This window comes from Lactuca virosa, chromosome 9, assembly GCF_052849685.1.
Source record: "Lactuca virosa cultivar CGN04683 chromosome 9, Lactuca_virosa_CGN04683_v6, whole genome shotgun sequence".
NCBI lineage: Eukaryota > Viridiplantae > Streptophyta > Magnoliopsida > Asterales > Asteraceae > Lactuca > Lactuca virosa.
Window position 1 is genome coordinate 97,806,343 of NC_136434.1, and position 22,071 is coordinate 97,828,413.

Consider the following 22,071-nt stretch of genomic DNA (forward strand, 5'->3'; position numbering starts at 1 on the left):
GAATTGGAACAAAAATTAATTCAATGTTACCTTTGAGGATGTGGTCTTTGATGAAGTGATATCGTAGCTCTATGTGTTTCGTCTTCGAGTGATGAATAGGATTGTGTGAAATGGCTATCACACTCTCTGAATCACAGTAGATTGGCACTCGCAACATCCTGTACCCGTAGTCCAAAAGCTGTTTCTTCATACAAAGTACCTAAGAACAGTAACTAGCTACAGCCACGTACTCAGTCTCTGTGGTGGAGAGAGAAACACAATTATGTTTTCTTGAAGAACAACTTACTAGTCTTCCACCCAGAAACTGACATCCTCCCGATGTGCTCTTTCGATCAAGTCTACACCCTGCATGGTTTGTGTCTGTGAATGCCTGTAGACTGAAGTCATTACCCGCAGCGTACCAGAGACCCAAGGTGTTACTCCCTTTGAGATACCTGAAGATCTCCTTGACTGCGATCAAGTGGGATACTTTGGGATCGGCCTGGTATCTAGCACATAAACCCGTAGCAAACACAATATTCGTTCGGCTTGGAGTGAGGTACATCAATAAACCAATCATTCCTCGGTATATTTTGTGATCAACTGACTCTTCGGTAGGGTCAGCTGAAATTTTATACCCGAAGGCCATAGGGACCTTTGCCGAGGAGCAATTATCCATTGGAAATTTCTTCAACACCTCAGTGGTATTTTTTCCTGATGAATGAAGATCCCTTGAGAGATCTGTTTGACTTGAAGACTTAGAAAGAAATTAATCTCTTCATTCATGCTCATTTGAAACTTGTTATTCACGAGCTTTGCAAAATCATCCACCATTCTTTGATCCGTTGAGCCAAAGATGATATCATCCACATAAATTTGAATGAGCATCAAGTGTTTATCATTTACTAGTCTAAAAAGAGAGGGATCTATTACACCTCTTTTGTACTCAGAGTTGATAAGAAACTGTGAGAGAGTCTCATACCAAGCTCTAGGTGCCTGCTTTAGCCACTAGACGGCTTTCTCCAGCTTGTAACAGTGAGTGGGAAATTCTAAACTTTCAAATCCTGGAGGTTGTTGCAAATACACTTCCTCTTTCAGTTCACCATTCAGGAAAGCACTCTTCACGTCCATTTGATGGACCTTGATGTTCTTGTGAGCTGCATACGCTAGAAATATATGTATGTTGGATTAGGTGTCTAAGCCAATAACTATAATTGGTATGTACTTGACCCGATAGTAGCATGGTCCTTTTGGGTTGCCTTCACCATAGCAACTTGACTGGATGAATTATGGAGAAAGAGGTTAATTGTGATAAAAATGATACGTTAGTTGAGAAATCATATTATTTAATTAGTATTGATCAGGAATTGATTTTGAATTAATTTGGTGATCAAAAGAGATTGATTAAATTATGGGGACTGATATTGCAACTATATGATAGTTTCAAAGTTGGGCTTGTGGATCCCTAAGAAGGGATTGACGAAATCCTATGTATAGCCACATAGATTTCATCCATAAGAGGCCTTCTAGAAGGATCTACTGGATTGCTTAAGGCCTAAGCAGAGAATTAGGGTTTCAGTCAAATACCCTAATTGCACAACTATATAAAGACCCCATGACACCTTGAAATCGGCCACTTGCTTCTAAGAGAATACCCTAGCCAATTTTGAGCCTCCTAACCTCTCTCATATTCTTCCAACTTGCTACTTGGTGTTTGTGACTCACTAGAGGTGCAGCAATTGAGGCACTAAGCTCTTGAAGGTTAAGATCTACAAGCTAAAAGTAAAAGGTATTCTTCTAACTTTGTTTTATGTTACAAATTCCAAAAATTGTATGCTAGTTAGGGTTCATGCTTTGGATGATTTGATTTGCATATATAACTTGAGAAAAACATAGATCCGAAGCATTAGGGTTGCATGTACACCATAGGAATGTTGTAGTGCTCAAAACCCATCAACGTATGGCTTCCATCCTTGCAATTGTGCATATGTCTCATCATAATCAACACACTCTAGTTGATTGTACCCTTTTTCAACCAATCGTGCCTTGTTGTGAACCACAACACCCGATTTATCTAACTTGTTTTTGTAAACCTATCTGGTTCCTACTACAGTGTGGCCCTTAGGCTTTGGTACCAGCTTCCAGACTTGGTTTCTTTTGAACTCAGCTAATTCTTCTTGCATTGCTATTATCCAATCAGGCTCTAGAAGAGCTTCTTCATGTGTCTTGGTTCGATCAAAGATAGGAAAGATGTATAATGACAATGATCAGTTAAATCTATAGAGGAACGAGTTTGAATACCTGCAGATGGATTCCCGATGATCTAGCCTAGTGGGTGATCTTTCGTCCAAATGTATAGACGATATTGTTGACGGTCTGCGGCTGCACTTAAGGGAATATCCTCTACCTCATAGGAATCTTCGGGTTGGTTTGAAGAAGGTAGTTCCCCCTCGGTTTGAGAGAAACTCGCAGATGAGTCTTGGACTGTTGGGATTGGTTCTACTGCTAAATTTGGTGGTTCCTCCTGAACTGATAACGGTTCCCCTTAACCGATGATGGTTCCCCCTGAACCGATGACTGAGTTATTATCTTTGGATCCTCTTCAGTATCAATATTTTCAACTTCTTCGTCTTCTGAGTCTTCAGAAATAGTTGATTGATTGGTCACGTTGTATACTGGCACCGGAGCGGCATCTTCAAGTACTGGAACCTCGATGGTTTCAATTTCTAAAGGATTTGAGTTTCCCCCTCAACCGACAAGGTGGAAGTATTGACCGAGGTTTCTTCAGGATTGCTTGGTCCAGATACTGTTGAATGTTGTTGTTGTGCACTTGTGCTATCGTAGATACCAATATTATGACAGATGAGCAATCTCTACGGGATAGAAGAGATCATCATGGTTAACTACAACGAAGTTTAATGGACCCGAGGATGGTGGAATGTCATTTTCAAGGATGAATTTGGTTTCGTTGATGGGCTCTTTGTTGCGGACATAATAGTCATCGAATTTGATATCGAAGCTTTAGACTATTAGTCTTGTTCACCTTATGAGAACCCTATAAGCAACCTTGTTTGTTGAGTAACCCAAGAAGATGCCTTCATCAGACTTTAGTGCAAATTTGTTGAGATGATCCTTGTTTTTAACCACAAAACACCTGCAACAAAAAATGTGAAAGAAACGTACATTGGGTTTTCTGTTGTTAAGACCTTCATATGGAGTCTTGTTAAGGCGTTTGCAGATGATACTTCGATTTTGAACAAAACATGCAGTTGCCACTGCTTCATCCCAAAAGTAGAGAGGCAAGTTGGCAAACTTAAGCATTGATCTAGCAGCTTCAACCAACGTTCTATTCCTCCTCTCCACTACTACATTTTGTTGTAGGGTGTAGGGTGCCGAGAAGTTATGGTTGATTCCTTTTGATACCAAAAATCTATTCAACAGCTGATTAGTAAACTTTGTGCCATTATCAGTTCTTATTCTTCTAACCGAAAGTTTGATCTGAAGCTCTATTTCTTTGATGAGGTTGATCAAGATTTGCGGTGTATCTTATTTGAGTCTTAGAAAGAAGACCCAAGTGAAACGAGTGAAGTCATCAACTATAACCAGAATGTATTTCTTGTGATGAAGATTGGCTACAGTTTAAGGACCGCAGAGGTCTATGTGAAGAAGCTCTAGAGGATCAGCAATCGAGGAATCAATTATCAATGGATGACTTCCCTTGGTTTGTTTCCCACACTCACACGCTAAGCACAAAGTATCATTATTGAACTTTAGAATTGGTAGTCCTCGAACTAGCTTTCCAGTTACCAAGTTGTTGATGTATCTGAAGTTGAGATGTGTAAGATTTCGATGCCATAACTAACTCACCTCGACATTGTTGTTTATAAGAAACAAATTTGAGGTTTTCCGATGATGAGAGAGACATCCATAGGGTACATTGTCCCTTCGGCTTTAGATTTGATCAAGCAAGTGTTTCTGTCATTTGTCATGAGGTAACAATGCTCGTTGTCGAACTCAAACCAATGACTGGCTTTGCACAGTTGACCAACACTGATCAAGTTGTGTTTTAGACCGTCTACGTAAGCTACTCGTTGAATAGAGAAGCTACCCATAGTTAACACTCCATATCCCCTGATTATCCCGTTTTCATTGTTCTCGAAGGTGACGTGTCCACCACCACTGATTGGCCTAAAGTCATGAAGGTATTCTAGCCTTCCAGTCATGTGTAGGGAGAAGGCACTATCAATTAACCATTTCTTCTTCATGGTCCTCCTTGCACAAGGCCTGTTCGACGATGCTGAGGGTCCCTTATTTTGCCATGTAGCAACAATTCCTCTGCAGGTTGGTAGATCCATCTTTGTCACTTGCTGCTATCATGCATATATTTCCTCTTTTCCTCTTGTTGTCAGGCTCTTCATCTTCATCACCCGAGGACCACACCTGATGATCCCTTCGAACCTAAGCTACACATGCCCTTGTCTTTTATTTCTCCTTATCCTCCATTTCCTGAGCCATTCTGAGATAGAATGCTTTGTCTTTTACAACATTTGCTTTACAGTCCCATGCAAAATGATTTAATTTGTGACACTTGTGACAGACCAGAACTCCATCCTTGTTATCTTCGGTGGTAGTACCGGAGTCTTGTGATTTGTTGGTCTGCGGGTTTTCCTTTATCTGGGGAGCATTCTGAGGCTGAGGATTATGGTGACGGTTTCTTGGATATCGTTGGTGATTGTTCTGCGAGTTGAAGTTTTGATTGGTGATTTTATAACTGTTGGTTTTTGCGAAAAGTTGGTGGTGGAAGTTTGTTGAACTTTTAACTGACGAGAGCAATGACATTTTGAAATTCTTCCTCATCATCTAGCTCAACATTTGTTTCATATGACTACAGAGAGTTTTCATACGTTGACTGGTATGATGACTCTCCGGGATAAGAATACTGAGGAGCTTTGATGGCAAACTGAGGAGTTTAAGCCATTAAAGCAAGTGATCCACCCAAGTCTATGTTGGATTTAGTGTACCCGGCCCGAGAGTAGCATGGTCCATTTGGGTTGCCTTCACCAGAACAATCTGATAGGATGGAGAGAAAGAGGTTATTTATGATTTATTAATATATTACAAGTATAATATATTAATATGAAATCATATTATTTAATTAGTATTGATCAAGAATTAATTTGGAATTAATTTTGTGATCAAAAGAGACTAATTAAATTAACGGGGATTGATTATGTAAATCAATGATATATATATTGTTTGGGCTATTGATCCATGTTGGGCTAAGTTTATGTAAGTATCCATAAGAGTTAGCCCACATGAGATATGGATCATAACCCAAGTGTATGGATTAGGGTTTACCCATGACTCTTGGAAACCTACAATATATATATGTTACCCCTTAGCCAAAATCGCAACACCTAAGAGTTCTAGGAAGAAAGAAATCGATTTTGGAGTGTCTAAACCTTTCTCTCAAAGTCCTCCTTTATTCATGGTGTTTGTGAACCGTTTGAGGCATCGCACTTGAGGTGCTAAGCTCTTGAAAGGCCAAAACTACAAGCTACAATAAAGAGGTATTCTTCTAACTTGATTTTATGATTAATGTACCAAAATTGTATGCTAGTTGTAGGCTTCAAGCTTTGGAATTTTTATTGCATGTATAATTAGAAAAAAACATAGATCCAAAGCATCTAGGGTTGCATGTGCACCATAGGAGTGTTATAGTGCTTAAAACGCAACAGTGGTATCAGAGCCTAGGATTGTTTTCTGTTATATTTGATGCTTGCTAATTTTCAAAGTTAAAAAAAATTGATTTTCTGGCCTCTGACTGATGAACTCGTCGAGTCCACTGGATAACTCGACGAGTGCACTCAGTAAAAGGGCAACGCAATGGGTCATGATCATGCACTCGACGAATTGATGCCTTTGGTTGCAAAATTTCGAGTTTTTGGCCAGAATTGGTTTAGGATCATTACCACAAAATGTTTTGTATCATAAAAAATGTATTTTCTGATTTGGTAATGATGATCCTCTTCCAATTAAAAGATAATTGTCAAAGTTTTAAGTTAATTGTTTGTTATATGATAAACAAAGTTGTTTGTAAATTGTTGATATGAATTATCTTGCCTTATGAGTTTAGTTAGATCAATCATGAATTATATGATAATTTTATTTGTTAAAATTGATCTAAATGTTTTTAATGACTTCCATAACTTGTCCTCAAGTCATAGAACATGAAAAGTCTCATCCATTAAAATGACATTAAAACTCATAAGTTTTCATAAGTTATGAAAATGAAAAGTTTTCAAGAGTTACAAAACTTGCCCTCGAGTTTTGGTATTTGAAAAGTCTCAAATTATGAAAACATTTACTCTTGTAATTGAAAGGTTTCAAAAGATGCAACTCTTGGGTTTGTAACTTAAAAGTTAATTAAATAGCTTTAATTCTGAATTTTTAATAACCTAGTTGCTTTGAATAGTTCAATTACACCTTATGGACTTTATTAAATTAATTAAAGTGTTTAATTAAAAGAGAAGTTTAATAAATCCATAATAACATTTAAGTTTAATTAAATTAAAAGTCTAGTTTGATTAAAGGATTAAACCACCAAGTATTTTAAAAGTTTAAAATACACCCTTATACTATATAAAATTAAAAGTTTAATATATTATATGTATAAGACAAGTCAGTCTTACCGTTAGTAGACCTCATTCACGAAGTCGGTCTATAAGGGGGTATAAGGTTATTGTCTATAAAATGGTGGTTTAATGGGTGTCCACTCTCACCCACCGCTTCCTTGACTGGTGGAGGGTCGTTAGTCGAACGGGTATGATAAGACATTAATTCTCATTAAAAGTATAATGAAAATACCAAGTAACTAAACACTTATAAATTCCCAATCTTAGTTACTTAGGAAAAATGTGAATTTGGTGCTAACCCATGAAATTGCACTTTGCACCTTGTTAAGTCGTTAGTGGAGCGTGTGTGGTTAACCGACACACTAATCTGGGATTGACAGTGTGTGGCAAAGGGTAGCTTGATGTTAATCATAGATCAATAGAGCGTGTGTAGTTAACCGACACATTGATTAGGTGATCTGTAACATTAAGTGTACCAAGCTAATTTGCATGGTTATTCACACCTTGTTTGTGATCCTCGGCATCCCAGTCACAAACTTGAAGGGCACAATCGAGATTTAAACATACCATTGAAAAGTTCAATGAATCTCAAAGGATCTAGGAATTTCAATTCATTTAAAACTTAATAATCAATTTCATTTTTCATGGTGGAAATTGGTAAATTGTCATTTACCTACCTTCAAATATTTTGCAATTGGATTACGACATCCCTCGTCCGAATTGTAAAATATTGTGGTGGGTCCCAACCTTAATATTTCATGTTGGGAGTTATATTAAGGACTTAAATCAACTAGCTTGAATATCTCCCATTATAGATGTCTAGGTCAAACAACTATGGTCTTCCCGAATCTTATGGAAAAAGCTTTCCTCATGAAGATGATATTCCACAAGCAAATCAAGGTGAATGATTAATCCCTTCTTCGTGCTGTAGTGGAACTTCACTTCCTCCACCTCCTCCAGTAGTTCTCCCTAACCCACAAGTTCAAAGACTTGAAAAGTTCAAGGTCACTCAAACCCTATTGGCTAGCAAACACCAAGATGGAAGGTCTGTGTGTACACATGTCTTGGAGATGAAGTCACACATTGACAGACTGGGTATGTTAGGAGTCGTTGTGTCGAGGAAGTTGGTTGTTGACTTGGTTCTTCGATCACTTCCTAAGTCATATAGTGAGTTCATTAAAGATTACTATATGACAGACCGCGACATGTCCCTTATCGATCTTACCTATTTGCTAATTGCTGCTGAATCAGAAATGATTTGGCGCACTGGTAAAGCAAACTTGATTGGAAGATCTACTTCCCAAACTTCCATGGACATTGACAATGGAAACATTGGAAGTCTAGAAAAGATTTCTCTTTCCAAGGGAAAGGGAAAGGCTAAGTCTGAGATTGTCCCGTGTACCATTCCCAAAGAGTCCATGTGTTTCTATTGCCAAGAGAAGGGGCATTGGTTGCGAAGCTCCCGTATCTACCTGAAGGATCATAAGGATGGTAAGGTCAAAAAGTTTGACTTTGCTTCAGGTAAGTCCACTATCTAACTCTATTAAGTTCCTATTTGTAGATTGTTAATACATGATGTGATAAGATTACATTTTGATGTTTTGTAGGATCAAAGAAGAGAAAGGAAGCTTAAAGAAAGAGCAGGCTGAGTCTGATCGCGAAGAGATGGATTTCGATCGCATGGTTCGATGATCGGATTTTTGAGCTGATGCTAGGAGTTATGATAGATTGCTTAGGAATATTTAGAAACATAGTTTTCATATGTACTTGCATTGTAAGGAAAGGTTTTCTGCATTTTATAAATAAAAAGAAATTTTGATTATATCTTATTTATATTTCCTTGCAATTACATTTGTGAAAATTGATGTTTGTATGTTTCTATTTTTAGCAAGATGGATTTGATTCTTTCATTTGTGGTAATGTCATAATTTACCAAATAAGGAAAGATTCTCATCACCCAAGTTTCAATTGTCAAGAAACTTGGAATCGTGCAACTTGTATTGTGTGGTGGATGAGAACCTTAGTCTTTGGGAAATTAAGACTAATTCCTTGTTCACATGTATATGTGAGTCAAGTGAAGGACTATGGGATCGGGTACAATTGGTTGTGCAATGATGAGGTCCACCACAAAGAACGATAAGACTATTCGTCATGATTTACTAAAAGCTTAGTAAATATGGTTATGCTTACAAGTTTAAGTGTAATTCTGAGTCATTGGAAAAGTTTCAATGTATAGCAGAACGAATAAGAAGAATCAAATTAGGCAGAAAGATAAAAGTTTCTCCAATCTGAAAAGAAGGGAGATTACTTTAGTATCGTGTTTTATGATCATCCTTATGATTATGGAACCATGTCACAATTGATCCTCTAAGGATACCTTAGTGCACTTCTATGGCTAAGAAGAGGAATCCTGAATTGTTGAAATGGTTAAATCAATTAAGGAGAGTCATACTTCGTTCCAAAATCAAGTCTTAGAGTCATACTCCAAGATTGTGACTTGAGTGACATTATCTTAAGAAAGGTTCATAACACTTCTCAAATGTAGAGTAAAATGTTTTTTACTCTTGTACATTTGAAATTGGTAAGTTGTGATGTCTTGCATAAGACAAAGACTAATTGTGTGAAGTGTTTGTCTCGATAAGAAACCGCACTAACTCTTGAATATTTGGTTTTCAAGTAATGTTTCTTGACAAAGGGAATCTTATATGTTGTAACATCTGGATTTTCAGGGACATTATTGTGTATCTTAATCTTGAGATTTAAGGAGGGACTCGACGAGTTGAGGCACCAACTCGCCGAGTCGAGTCGAGTTGCTCGCGTGGATTCAATGAATGGACTCGACGAGTCAGAGGAGGGACTCGCCGAGTAGGTGTTGGGCAGAGAAACCCTAATTTCCGGGGTTTGGGACCTATTTAAAGGCATTTATAGCCTAATTTGCGGCTACCTTCCCCTGAGAGCAAACCCTAATTGCTATTGGAGCTAGAGAGTGAGAGAGAAGCTCATATGGTGGTTCTTGGTGCATTTCTATGAAGAAGAATGAAGAGCTTCATGATGGGGAACAAAGGGAGGCAGTGGATCTATGGTATTGAGTGTTTCAGCTGCTAAGAGAAGGTACAAAGTCCTCATCTTGTTCATTCCTTGTACTAGATCTCATTTTGGGAGTTTTAGGGCTTTGCTTCCATCCTTTTGAATCTATGAGTCGAATGAGACCTGGTTGTGGTTGGAAAACCTCAGATCTGGACCTCCTAAGGTCCTTAGAGTCTAGATGTCTCAGCTTTAATGCTCCAAATGAGGGTTGATGAGCAAAAACCTTCATGAAGAGCATGTATTGGCATTTTGAAGCAATAGCATCATGTATGAACGTAAAGATCGAAGCTTTACGTAATTATTGAGCCTTGGGATGATAGATCTATAGTTTAGAGTGATAGATCTAGTTGAAATCGTATGAATGAGAAATCAGATCAAAGGGACTCGCCGAGTCCATGAGTTGACTCGACGAGTCGGCGAGGGTTTGTCCCGATGGATTGATTGTGCGATAACTCGGCGAGTTGGGGGTCAACTCGACGAGTTGAGCTGGACTTTTGAGACTTCTGAGGATACGAGGGGACTCGACGAGTCGCAGGAGTGCACTCGAAGAGTCGGGTCAAACTTGGACTGTTGACTCGAGTTTGACTTCTGTTGACTTTGGGGTTTTAGTCAACATATGTGATAGAGACCTTAGAGGGGTAAAATGGTCTTTTACCCACTTTAAAGAGTTAGAAAGAGAAAGAACCGCCTTCGATTATCTGAGTCGTGAAAAGAGTATTAATAAGAGATATTTATCCTTTGTGTTAGGAGGAGGCTAGTTCGAGATCCGAGCGCGAGGTTATTCGCTCACCTGCTAGCCGAGGTGAGTCTTCTCACTATAATTTACCTTGAGTGGTAGTTATGTGTGACCGGAAGGTCTTATTTGCTTACATTGAGTATTATGTTATTATGCCTTATGATGTGCATTATTTCTTTGTGATTTATGCTATGCGGAGTGTTACAGACTGGACCGAAGGGTCCGACGATTTATGAGGCCGGAAGGCTCAACCAGACCGGACCGGAGGGTCCAACGAGCTATGGGACCGGAAGGTCCCACTGAGACACATTGACCGGAAGGTCTTGCAGAGTTTCAGCCTCGAGTGGCTAGTTGTTGTGTGTGGTATTTTGGGGAACTCACTAAGCTTTGTGCTTATCGTGTTATGTTATGTGTTTCAGGTTTTCTCAGGATCGCGGGACGGCACCGGCTTGATTGTACACACCAGAGAAAGAGTTATATTTTGAGGATCCTGGATTATTAATGGAGTTGTGCTTTGTAATTTGAATAAACGAGATTTCTATACAATATGTTATGAAAAGTATGCGATTTTAAAATGAAAAATTTGTTTGAAAAATTTCGGTGTTACATATGTCAAGAGGTTAGTGGGAGTCTTAAAGATCTTGAAAAGTTTCAAGAACTAATCAAGAGTAAACCTATTGTTAATCACTAGCGCGTGACTTGAGGTTTGTAACCTATCGTGTTGACATATTCTGGTTTATGTGCCCATTCCAGTTAAAGTTGACTATGCATGTGAGTTCTATGAGTGCTCAATTGTTTGCATAACAACTTGGAAGCAATGGTAGGCCCTTGAGCTGCCAGGTGGAGAGAAATTAAGATTGAACAAGTTCAGTCCATATGAGTTTGGATTTGTCACTAACCTTGTCTTGTGATTATGGTTATGACAAATTCACATGGATATGAACACATACACCATAAAATCTAAGTGTCATAAGGTTTCTCTCCGCTTCATGAAAATGATTGTGAGGAAACGCTTTCACTAAGTAGATTTTAAGGAGTTAGCAATTGTGATATTTGCATTCTCAAATTCGATTATGATTACGACATCCCTCTTCATAGTTCGAATAGTGAGAAATGGAAAAAGGTCTAAATAGTTGAGACTTATTGCTGTAAGTTCTTAAATTGTTTAGACACACATATGAGCTTTCTAATAAAAAGGTGTATGAGCTTAGATAAAGGCTTATCGAAGCATCTCGTATCAGAAATCTAAACTTTGGTAAGGAAGTCAATAAGTATTGATTTCTAGAAGTCCAGCTGATTTTTGAATACATGTCGAAGCTAGTGGGAGCATAAATGTTATGCTAGTAAGATAATAATTATTATGCTAGTGGGAGCATAATTATTATGGTGAGTGTTGCGAGTTAGCAATACTGTTTATAGAAAACAAAAGTTTCAATTCGCAAAGTTGCAGGGTTTGAAAAGTTGTTATGCTATAATTAAGGGAGAGAAACTTATACTTCATTTCAATTCTAAAAGTTTAGATTGAGATTTTAATCAAATTTAGTCAAGGACATATATGAATGTTATGTTGAAAAGATTTGACATAAGGAAATTCTATATATGGAAATGTTATAGCAAGAGACTGGTAAAGTATCAGGTCTTTATGTAAGACATTATGAATCGTGTCCCATAGGCTTCGGGTATAGGATCGATTGCATATGCTATAATATTTATGTGTTCTGAATTTTCAAAATGCCTAGGGCATTAAGAGAGAAAATGGACCAGAACTGTATATGACTAAAGTTGTTAAACAATTGCTAAGGACAATCCAAGGTTCGTTGAGGATTGGTCACTTGTGGGCAGTTCGAAGTATAGTAATGTATGGACCATATTGATATAATTATGAATAGATAGGATTCTATTAAGAATGGATACTCATATGGAATTTATGGAAAAGTTTACATAATGGGAGTTGGATATCAAGAATCTATGAGTAAGTTAGAAACTTTTATGCAAGAAGGATGTTCAAAGGAATGTACTTTAAATATGAGACTTCGTATCTATGGAATTGTCTAGTAACAATCTCCAATGGAAATTTTTGTAATTGGCAAAGTCTATGAGACTTGTGTACATAGTAATTACAAAAGGATCACTGCATATAAGCTTAGAATCTAACAGATTACAGTAAGTGGCAAGAACTTGGTATTGTCACACTTACGATAAGGATTTGGAATTGTGAAATGAGTGTCATTGGAAATGTTTACAATTGATCTATTTCACAAAGTAAGGACCATAGGTAAAATATAGTGTGCATGCTTGGAGCATGGGATGACTATTGTTTTAATTCAAGTATTAAGTTGATCAATCGAAACATTATACAATGAATAATGTGTAATCAATATGGTGACTAAGTAAAAGGTGTTTTATTTATATTCAAAAGTTTTGAGTCCATATTGGATTCGATTATTATTGTGTTTCACTTTGCATGTTTTGACTTCCCGAATAACTAGGTTATTCCAACTATCCACAGTCGATCATACTTTGGAAGTAGGTATTGAAGCTAGACTGTCATGAATGGGTCTGTAGATTGTCTAAAGGCATTTAGACATAGCACAAATTTGCTGCAGTGTTCATGAGTACTTCTGTAATAAGATTCGAGTATTGGAGTAAACCCACGCTCATCTGAATCACTTCATCGATTTTATCATGAGTGATTGTGAGACGATAATATCTTATATTCTTGAAACCAAGACATGTGAGTTGTCGTTTACGAGTTGGTTGCACATTGACATATGTAAACGCACCATTAACTTGGTGTTATAAAACATATTGTTGTGTGTGATTTCATGAGTAAGTACAAGCAAGCATTTGAGTCGAAGTTTATCCATTCCTTTTACCCAAAGTGGGATAAAAGCGATATCTATGGGCCCCTCGATGATTTAGTGATGACACCCTAAGTGCTTGGCCAAGCCTGGACTGATCTGATTTGTTCAATTAGTCGGTCGTCATAAATCGGAAATCGGGAAACAACACATGAACAGAGAGAGTGATTATAATCCATGTCTCAGTTCATACGATATCTAGAATGGAGGAATATATGATCCCTTATCTAATGGACGTGTCATTTGACTGGGTCAGAGTTCGACATCTGCTTTTAAGAGCTACGATTGCTAGTCGGGATTTTGGAGTCATACTTGTAATAATAGTTATTAGACTTATCCAAGTGGGATACTGTTGGATTTGGTGTCTAAGCCCATAACTATAATTGGTATGTATTCGACCCGAGAGTACTATGGTCCATTTGGGTTGCCTTCACCAGAACAATCTGATAGGATGGACATTTGAGAAAGAGGTTATTTATGATTTATTAATATATTACAAGTATAATATATTAATATGAAATCATATTATTTAATTAGTATTGATCAAGAATTAATTTGGAATTAAATTAACGGGGACTGATTATGTAAATCAGTGATATATATATATATATATATATATATATATATATATATATATTGTTTGGGCTATTGATCCATGTTGGGCTAAGTTTATGTAAGTATCCATAAGAGTCAGCCCACATGAGATATGGATTATAACCCAAGTGTATGGATTAGGGTTTACCCATAACTCTTGGAATCCTACAATATATATATGTTACCCCTTAGCCAAAATCGACACACCTAAGAGTTCTAGGAAGAGAGAAATCGATTTTGGAGTGTCTAAACCTCTCTCTCAAAGTCCTCCTTTGTTCATGGTGTTTGTGAACCATTTTAGGCATCACACTTGAGGTGCTAAACTCTTGAAAGGCCAAAACTACAAGCTACAATAAAGAGGTATTCTTCTAACTTGATTTTATGATTAATGTAGCAAAATTGTATGCTAGTTGTAGGCTTCAAGCTTTGGAATTTTTATTGCATGTATAATTACAGAAAACATAGATACAAAGCATCTAGGGTTGCATGTGCACCATAGGAGTGTTATAGTGCTTAAAACCCAACAGTCTACACATTCTTTTAACATCAATGAATCTTGAGCCTAAAGTTCACCGTAGAGTTTGAAAAGTGAAAGAGTCTGAATCCTTTTGTCACCCTGAACTATCATCTTTGCGGTTGTCCACGGTCTGCCTATCCCATTCAGGAATTGCAAGTTGGTTTCACGGTTGCTTCTGACAGTAACATTTGTCATTTCGTGATTATGAGGTTGAACCTTTTGAATGGATCGTCAAGACTCTCACTAGGTAGAGCTTTGAAGTTGGTGAACTCACTGAGAGCAGTAGTGAGCTTCTTGTCTTGAGCTTGTTCAGACCCTTGGTAGAGATTTTGAGTACGTCCCAGTTCTCTTAGGCAGATTCACAGTTGATGATGATGTCAAAGTTGTTTGGAGAAACACCACAATAAATATCATAGAAGGCAATTGCATCTTTCTCCATCTTATCGAGATCATCGTTGGTAGGTCTGTTCATGGCTGTCGGACCACCTCCAAGTCTTGCCTGAGCACTATAAGTTGCAATGGGAGTGAGAATAGGGACACGAGGTCATTCTTGTATAGATCTCCACACATCTCTTCTGAGTCTCTTTAAATATCTTTCCATTATTTGGGACCAATGATGATATTCAGTTGCAACAAGTATTGGAGCTCTGTTAAAACCTCCAACACTGTTTGAAACGTTTAATGAATAAGCTTGTGCCATCTTTCCTTGTTTTTTTAAGTGAGATTTAGTGGTATAGAAGTCCCTTTAAATCAAAGTTTGTTGAAAAGAGTTTCGTTTTTTTAAAAAGATTAAAAGGCAACCACTCTGGCTCTGATATCAATTGTTGAAAGAAAAACTTGATGAACATAAGTAATGAGATAATGAGTTGCAGAATAGTAAGTTAATCTCAATGAATCTTGTTAGCTCAACAATAAGAGTTAGATAAGTTAGATTGTGGAAATGTAAGGAAAGTAAATAGCAGCAAGTTTATATCAATAAGCGTTAGACAAGTTGACACTTAGTTGAATCGTAATAAGGTTTGCATGCAAACACAAATTAGCATATAATGAACAACATAAGTGAAGAGGGACTCGGTTTAAGTATCAGTTAAGATAACTTGAGATATAGAGATGAAAGATCTTATACTGATAAGCTCTAAAATGGTAAGAATACATGAAGTGGGAAGCTTTATTTATAGAGTCCCAAAAGTTACACGGAAATATTAAAATAAGATAAAGTAACTGACTTTCGTAACCCTGAATGGTACACCGGACAATACAACGATTACAAGCAAAGTAAGTATAAAAAGTAACTTATGACAGTCTTCATGTAAGGTTCATCTACTGGTCATGTTCACGTCTTCAGGTTCACATGATGACAAAAGTAGTCTCTGGGTAAGTCTTCTTCAGTTCACAAGGCATGAGGTCTTCGGGGCCATCTTAGCTGAAGAGGGTCACTTTCTTGCTTCAACAGTAAGTACATGTATCGTAGATAAGCTAAACGTGTTTGTAGTGTGCTAGTTACATGTGTAATTTATAGTCTAATGCAAATAAAAGGAAGTCCGGTAATTCTGGGATCCTCTGGAATCAACATATGAATGTTATTTAACTTGGTATTCCGGTTCTTTGCCTGGTTGAGATGACTCTCCCTTGAGATTTGGTCTTGTGTTGACTCGTTTTGCACATGTGAGAAAAATAAAGAGAATATACTCGTTACAAATGTTAGAAATATTAGTGATAATAGTCAGGATCCAGGATATGTTTAAGGATCCTGAGGCTTCAGAAGTATTTGAGGATCCTGAATATGATTCAAGGATCCTACCCTAACAATGATAATATTAATGAATTTTATAATTAATCATTATCTTGTCTAAGATTATCTCTTAATATTTAGGGTTTTTATTTTAATTATCTTAGGCAAGCAAAATCGGATTTTGACAGAAAAGAAAATAGATAATTACCAAATCAAACCACATAAATCAAATTACGCAGAAAATCCCGAAAAAATGGATTTGAGTTGTGTTCACGTCGTGGTAGAGCCTCTGTCACGTCGTGATCTCAGTCTGACAAAAAAAAATTTGTTCGATTCAACTATCGTGCTTTCAATATTAGACACACCAATTATATCTGACATCACTGATGGATTTATTAGGTTACAACAAAATGTTCAATGTGGAAAATCACTTAACAATTAAGAAAGGCACATGCAACCTAAAAGGATCTAAGTCTTCACATTAAGGCAACATACTTTGAATAACAAAAACCTAATATGCATCCTAGTAATTTCTAAAATAAAAAACTAAAGATACATACCTCAAAGTTATTATAGTAAACAAGTTACTTCAATCCTTCCTTTGAAGAGCTTAGAAAGATAGCACCAGAAGGATGATGCCTCTAATGGCTCACACCTAAACCCTAGAACTAGAAGACACTTAAGGGGAGAGGAAAGAGGTATAAATTTTGTTCACCATCTTTGAGGGAAGTGTAACAACTAATTTGAGGTCCCAATGGGTCTTATTTATAGTTTAGGTAACTTAGGGACAAAGCAATATTTCAATAATTAAATAATGTATTTAATTCCAATTCAAATCATTTTTTTATTAACATCCAAGAGGCTTCTGGAAACCCTAGAATATCTACCAAAACCATCCTCACTAGGATGGTTCTAGAATTGCATCTTTTGTTCAACTATTGAACAATTACAATTCACCCATTATACCTTTAATTAATTATAATTAATCCCAAATTAATTTCAGATTAAGTTTGATTAATAATTAATTAATTCTAATTGATTTCTTATTAATTTATTAACCGTATAAATTAACAGATCAATTGTTTAACTAGTGTTCTCATATTAATTTATTAATCACATAATAAATTAACAAATCAACTATATATTTCCAATTAATATATTAATCATATAATATATTAGCAAATCATTTCCTCAAAATTTCTAATTAGTTTATTAATCATATAATAATCTAATAAATCATCCTCTCTCTATAAATGTCATTTTAATCAAGTTCTAGTTATGAGGGCAACCCAAAAAGGATTTTGTTTTTAACTACAAGAATATACCAATTTGGTCACTGGCTTAGACACCTTAATCCAACAAAATAATGACATGGGAACGAATGAAAATAAGTTTATTGTTTTTAAAAATAAATTTAAAAATGTAAAAGATAGATTGAAGGCATGGCATAAAAGGGTGATTATTAATAATAATGGTCGGAAAAAATATCTTTTAGGCAAGTTAGATGGTATTGACTCGTTATTGGACGATGGTATACATGATGATGATATAGTTTTGGCTACAATTGATATTTTAAAGCAATTAATTGATCTTGACATGATTGAAGGAATGGACATGGCTCAAAAATTAAAAACCAAATGGGGAATAGATGGAGATAAGAATACTAGTTTTTTTTTCATAATATGCTTAAAAGAAAATAAGAAAATTAGCAATTTCAGGTGTAATGGTTAATGGTTCTTAGATTGATGAGCCGGTCCATGTTAAAGATCATTTCTTTCGATTTTTAAAGAAAAAATCAAAAGGTTCTCGGTGGCTTCTTCTTTTCATTATAGCCCTCGGCTTTTGCATCTGTCATCGGCACATAGGGAGGTGTTCTCAAGGTTCTATAAATAGGAAGTTCGTCCTGCTATTTGGTCGTGTGGGAGTGAGAGGGCTCCTGGTCGAGATGGTTTTTCATTCCAGTTTGTGAAAAGGTTTTGGGAGCTTATGAAGGAAGATATTTGCAATTTTATTGAAGAATTCTTTGATACAGTTCGTATCCTTAATGGATGTAATTCTTTTTCATTACTCTAATTCCAAAAGGTAGATAGTCCTTCGATCTTTAAAGATTATCGTCCGATTTGCTTAATTGATGTGCAATATAAAATTATTGTTAAGCTTTTAGCTAATAGATTAGCTTTGGTAAATGATGTATTTGGTAAATACCGTGCAGTCTACCTTTGTTAACGGTAGAAAAATCCTAGATGGTCATTTAATGATGAATGAGATTATTCAATGGTATAAAAGAAAAATGAACTTAATGATTTTTAAGGTCGACTTTGATAAGGCTTATGATTCGGTTAGCTGAGAATACTTATTATAGATTATGTCTCATATGGGGTTTGATCTGAAATGGATACAGTGGATTAAAGCTTACTTGGTATCTTCCCGAACCTCCATCTTAGTGGATGGAAGTCCTACAAAGGAGTTCTCGCCTCTAAGAGGTATTCGTCAAGGCGACCCTCTATCTCATTTTCTCTTTATTCTTGTTATGAAAGGATTGCATGTGGCGGTAGAGGATGTTGGGAGCCATGATCTATTTCAGAGTGTTGTGGTTGGAGACGGTGTTCTCTAATTATCTCATTTTTTTTATGCCGACGACGCCTTGTTTTTGGGAGAGAAGAAATAATTAGAATATTGCTAACCTGATTGTTATTCTTAATTGCATGTACTTGGTGTCAGGCCTTAAATTAAATATACATAAATTGAATTTGTATGGTATTGGTATTCCATTTCAAAAGGTGGAGGAAATGGTTGTTACTACTGGATGTACGTCGACTAGTTTTCCTTTTTCTTATCTTGGATTACCGATTGGTGCAAATATGAATCGTGTGGTTAATTGGAAAATAGGTGATCCAAAAGTTTGAGAAGTGATTGTGTAACATCCAAAATTCTGGTATGTCTTGAAACCCTAAGAATGTCAATTTTTGCATGAATGGTCCCTTAAGTACGTTGGGCGTACTTAAGTGAACGCTTAGCGTACTGCATGGATGTGGTCGCGGAGGAATCAGGGTACGCTGGGCGTACCTTGGGTTACGCGGGGCGTACGCGCCAGGGACGCAAAACCCTAAATTCCGGACTTGAGGCCTATTTAAACAACTTTAAGTCCCTTGGACTAAACCCTAGAGGGCCTCCACAGCCTTAGAACGTCCATATACTCCTGGAAACCTTGTGAGCTCATTCTTGAGCCTTAAAGAGTGCATTTGTGGCCTTTTAGTGTGTATTTCAAGAAGAAGGGGTGGTCAAGCAAGCTTGGATCAAGTGGGTGCTTCAAGATCCTGCACCAAAATCATCTTGCAAAGCTTCTAGAGGTAAAAAGCTTGCATCTTTCCTTTCTAATATTTAGATCTAGCTAGGGTTTTGGTGGTTTGTCCCTTTGATGAACTTTGGACCTCTTTTGTTGAGCTAAGCATCCCCATTTGTTATGAAAGGCAGATCTGAGGTCCCCTAGTCATTTAGAAGTATAAAAATGGAAGCTTGATGAGAGATTTGACCTCATGCATGGCTACAAGACCTTCGAAAGGTCTTAATGGAGTAGTTGGGTGTGTATGAGACATACAAGGGCATAAAGTTGCCAACTTTATGCCTTATGACATCTTTTCAGACTTAGATCTAGCTTTTGGACGTGAAGGATTCGAGCATTAAGCACTTAATGGAAAAGGTGCTTAAAATGGTTGTACGTTGGGCGTAACTGGCTTTACGCGGCGCGTAGTCCCTAAACCTTCAGTACGCTGCGCGTACCAGGGTGGTACGCTGGGCGTACGCAGCTCAGTTGGGCCCTAAGCTGTTTTGGGCCTTTGGGCCTCATTTGGTTGTTGGGCTTGATTGGATTTTGTGAGTTAGAGGCCTTTTCATCTGTTTGGGCCGTGGAGTTTTCGGTTAGGCCTTATTGGGCCAAGGGGCCCATTAAGGATATTGGACATGGACTTTGGGGCCCATTTGCAAGATAAGGGTAATTGGGCCTTGGGGGTAGAGTTTGAAGGTTGGGCCTTTCCTTGGGTAATTTAAGGTCTTATCATTGATTATATTATCATTGTTATTATTCAGCTTGGGAGGTTACGGATTATTAGGAGGACAATATTCGTATTCATCGGACGGAGGGGAGTCTTCTCACCATACCTATGGGTCTACGGCACCAAGGTCGGCCCATTATGTGAACATGTTATGTGTGTGTTATTTATTTATGAATTGATATGTTATGTGATATTATGTTGGTATGGAAGACCCCGGGAGGAGCCCGTGGCATTGGATATAAGACCATGTGGGGTAGCCCATGGCATTCCTAGGTAAAGACCATGTGTGGTAGCCCATGGCATTGGATATAAGGCCATGTGGGGTAGCCCATGGCAATCCTAGGTAAAGACCATGTGGGGTAGCCCATGGCATTCTTGCTGAATCGTATTGCATGGTTTCTGTGGCATGTTTATAGCTTTAATAGCCATCAGGATATGTGTATGTGAATGTGCGTGGTATGCTCTGGGAAACTCACTAAGCATTTCGCTTACAGGTTGTTGATTTGTTTCAGGTACTTCTGAGCCCAAGGGCAAGGGCAAGGCGTGATGACGTGGCGTTCACTCTATCTCTCTTTTTAGTGTGTTTGGGACCCTCTGATGTTTTAAAAGGGAAAACAATGATGTAATGAATGTTGATTGGAAAGCAAATGTTTTGGGAAGTTATGATTTATGAGATTAGCTTTGATTAACTAAAAATGGAAATTCTCTTTGTAAAAAAAATGGGTCGTTATAGATTGGCTAATTGGAAAGTGAATCAGGCAGTTAGATTGACGTTAATTAAATCTATTCTTAATAGCCTTGGCATTTACTATATGTCCATGTTTAAAATGTCGGGCTTATGAATACTGTTCTTGAGTCTTTGCGTTCTCGTTTCTTCTGAGGAGTTAGCGAATCAGATAGAAATATTTCTTGGGTCAAATGGAACTTGGTGTTGCATTCTAAGAATAAAGGTGGTTTGGGTATTGGAAGTTTAAAAGTGTTTTATATGGTGTTGCTTGTTAAGTGAAGGTGGCGGTTTTATAATGATAAGGAAGCGCTTTGGGTTAAGGTGATTCATAATATCCATGGTGTAGGCAAATTTTGTGAAGCTTAACGATAAGCTTGATGCTTTTCAGATTGTGCCCCATTCTTTTTTTATCAGACAGGTTGGTAATGGGAGAAATACTAGACTTTGGAATGATGTTTGGATCGGTGAAGAGACTCTTTCATTACGATTGTTTTTTCTTTTGAAGAGTTGAAGGATTTTTATGTTGCTGACACATAGAGTGATAGTGGTTGGGTTTGGAGTTGGACCTGTCAAATCCGGGACAACGGTGGCACGACTTCACAACTGTCGAGTTTGATTGGGCTTATTTCTAATGTCTCGTGTTGTGATCGTCCGGATATATGGGAGTGGGCTATTAGCTGTGATGATTGTTTTACTATTAATAGCACTAGAAAACATATTGATAATAACATTTTGTAGGAAGGCGTGACTAAGACGCGTTAATGTAAGTTTGCCTCTCTTAAGCTTAATATTCATCTCTGGAGAACCATCCTAGATAGATTACCTACTAGAGATAATATGATTAATAGGGGTATTGGCTTGAATTCTATTTTATGCATTATATGTTCCACACAGATTGAAGATTGTAGCTGTTAGGGGGCAGGATCCTTGACGCATATTCAAGATCCTTAAATATTCCTGAAACTTCAGGATCCTTAAACATATCTTGGGATCCTGACTATTAACACTAATATTTCTAACACTTGTAACATCTATATTTTCTTTATTTATCTCACATGTGCAGAACGAGTCAACACAAGACCCATTCTCGACGGCGAGTCATCTCAAATAGCAAAACGACCCGGAATACCAAATCAAATAACGTTCGTATG

At 37.2% G+C, this 22,071-nt stretch overlaps 1 protein-coding gene across 1 annotated transcript; it reads right to left on the minus strand.

Moving 5' to 3' along the window:
- Nucleotides 1-3,860: 3,860 nt before the first annotated feature.
- Nucleotides 3,861-4,334, minus strand: LOC145139586 (uncharacterized). The gene has a single exon (XM_079073359.1). It carries the CDS (start codon nucleotides 4,332-4,334, stop codon nucleotides 3,861-3,863), a length of 474 nt encoding a protein of 157 aa, XP_078929485.1.
- Between the last annotated feature and the right edge of the window lie 17,737 nt (nucleotides 4,335-22,071).

What these genes read in the sequence shown, in the direction of transcription:
- LOC145139586 (XM_079073359.1), bottom strand. Translation starts at nt 4,334, where the DNA reads ATGGATCTACCAACCTGCAGAGGAATTGTTGCTACATGGCAAAATAAG.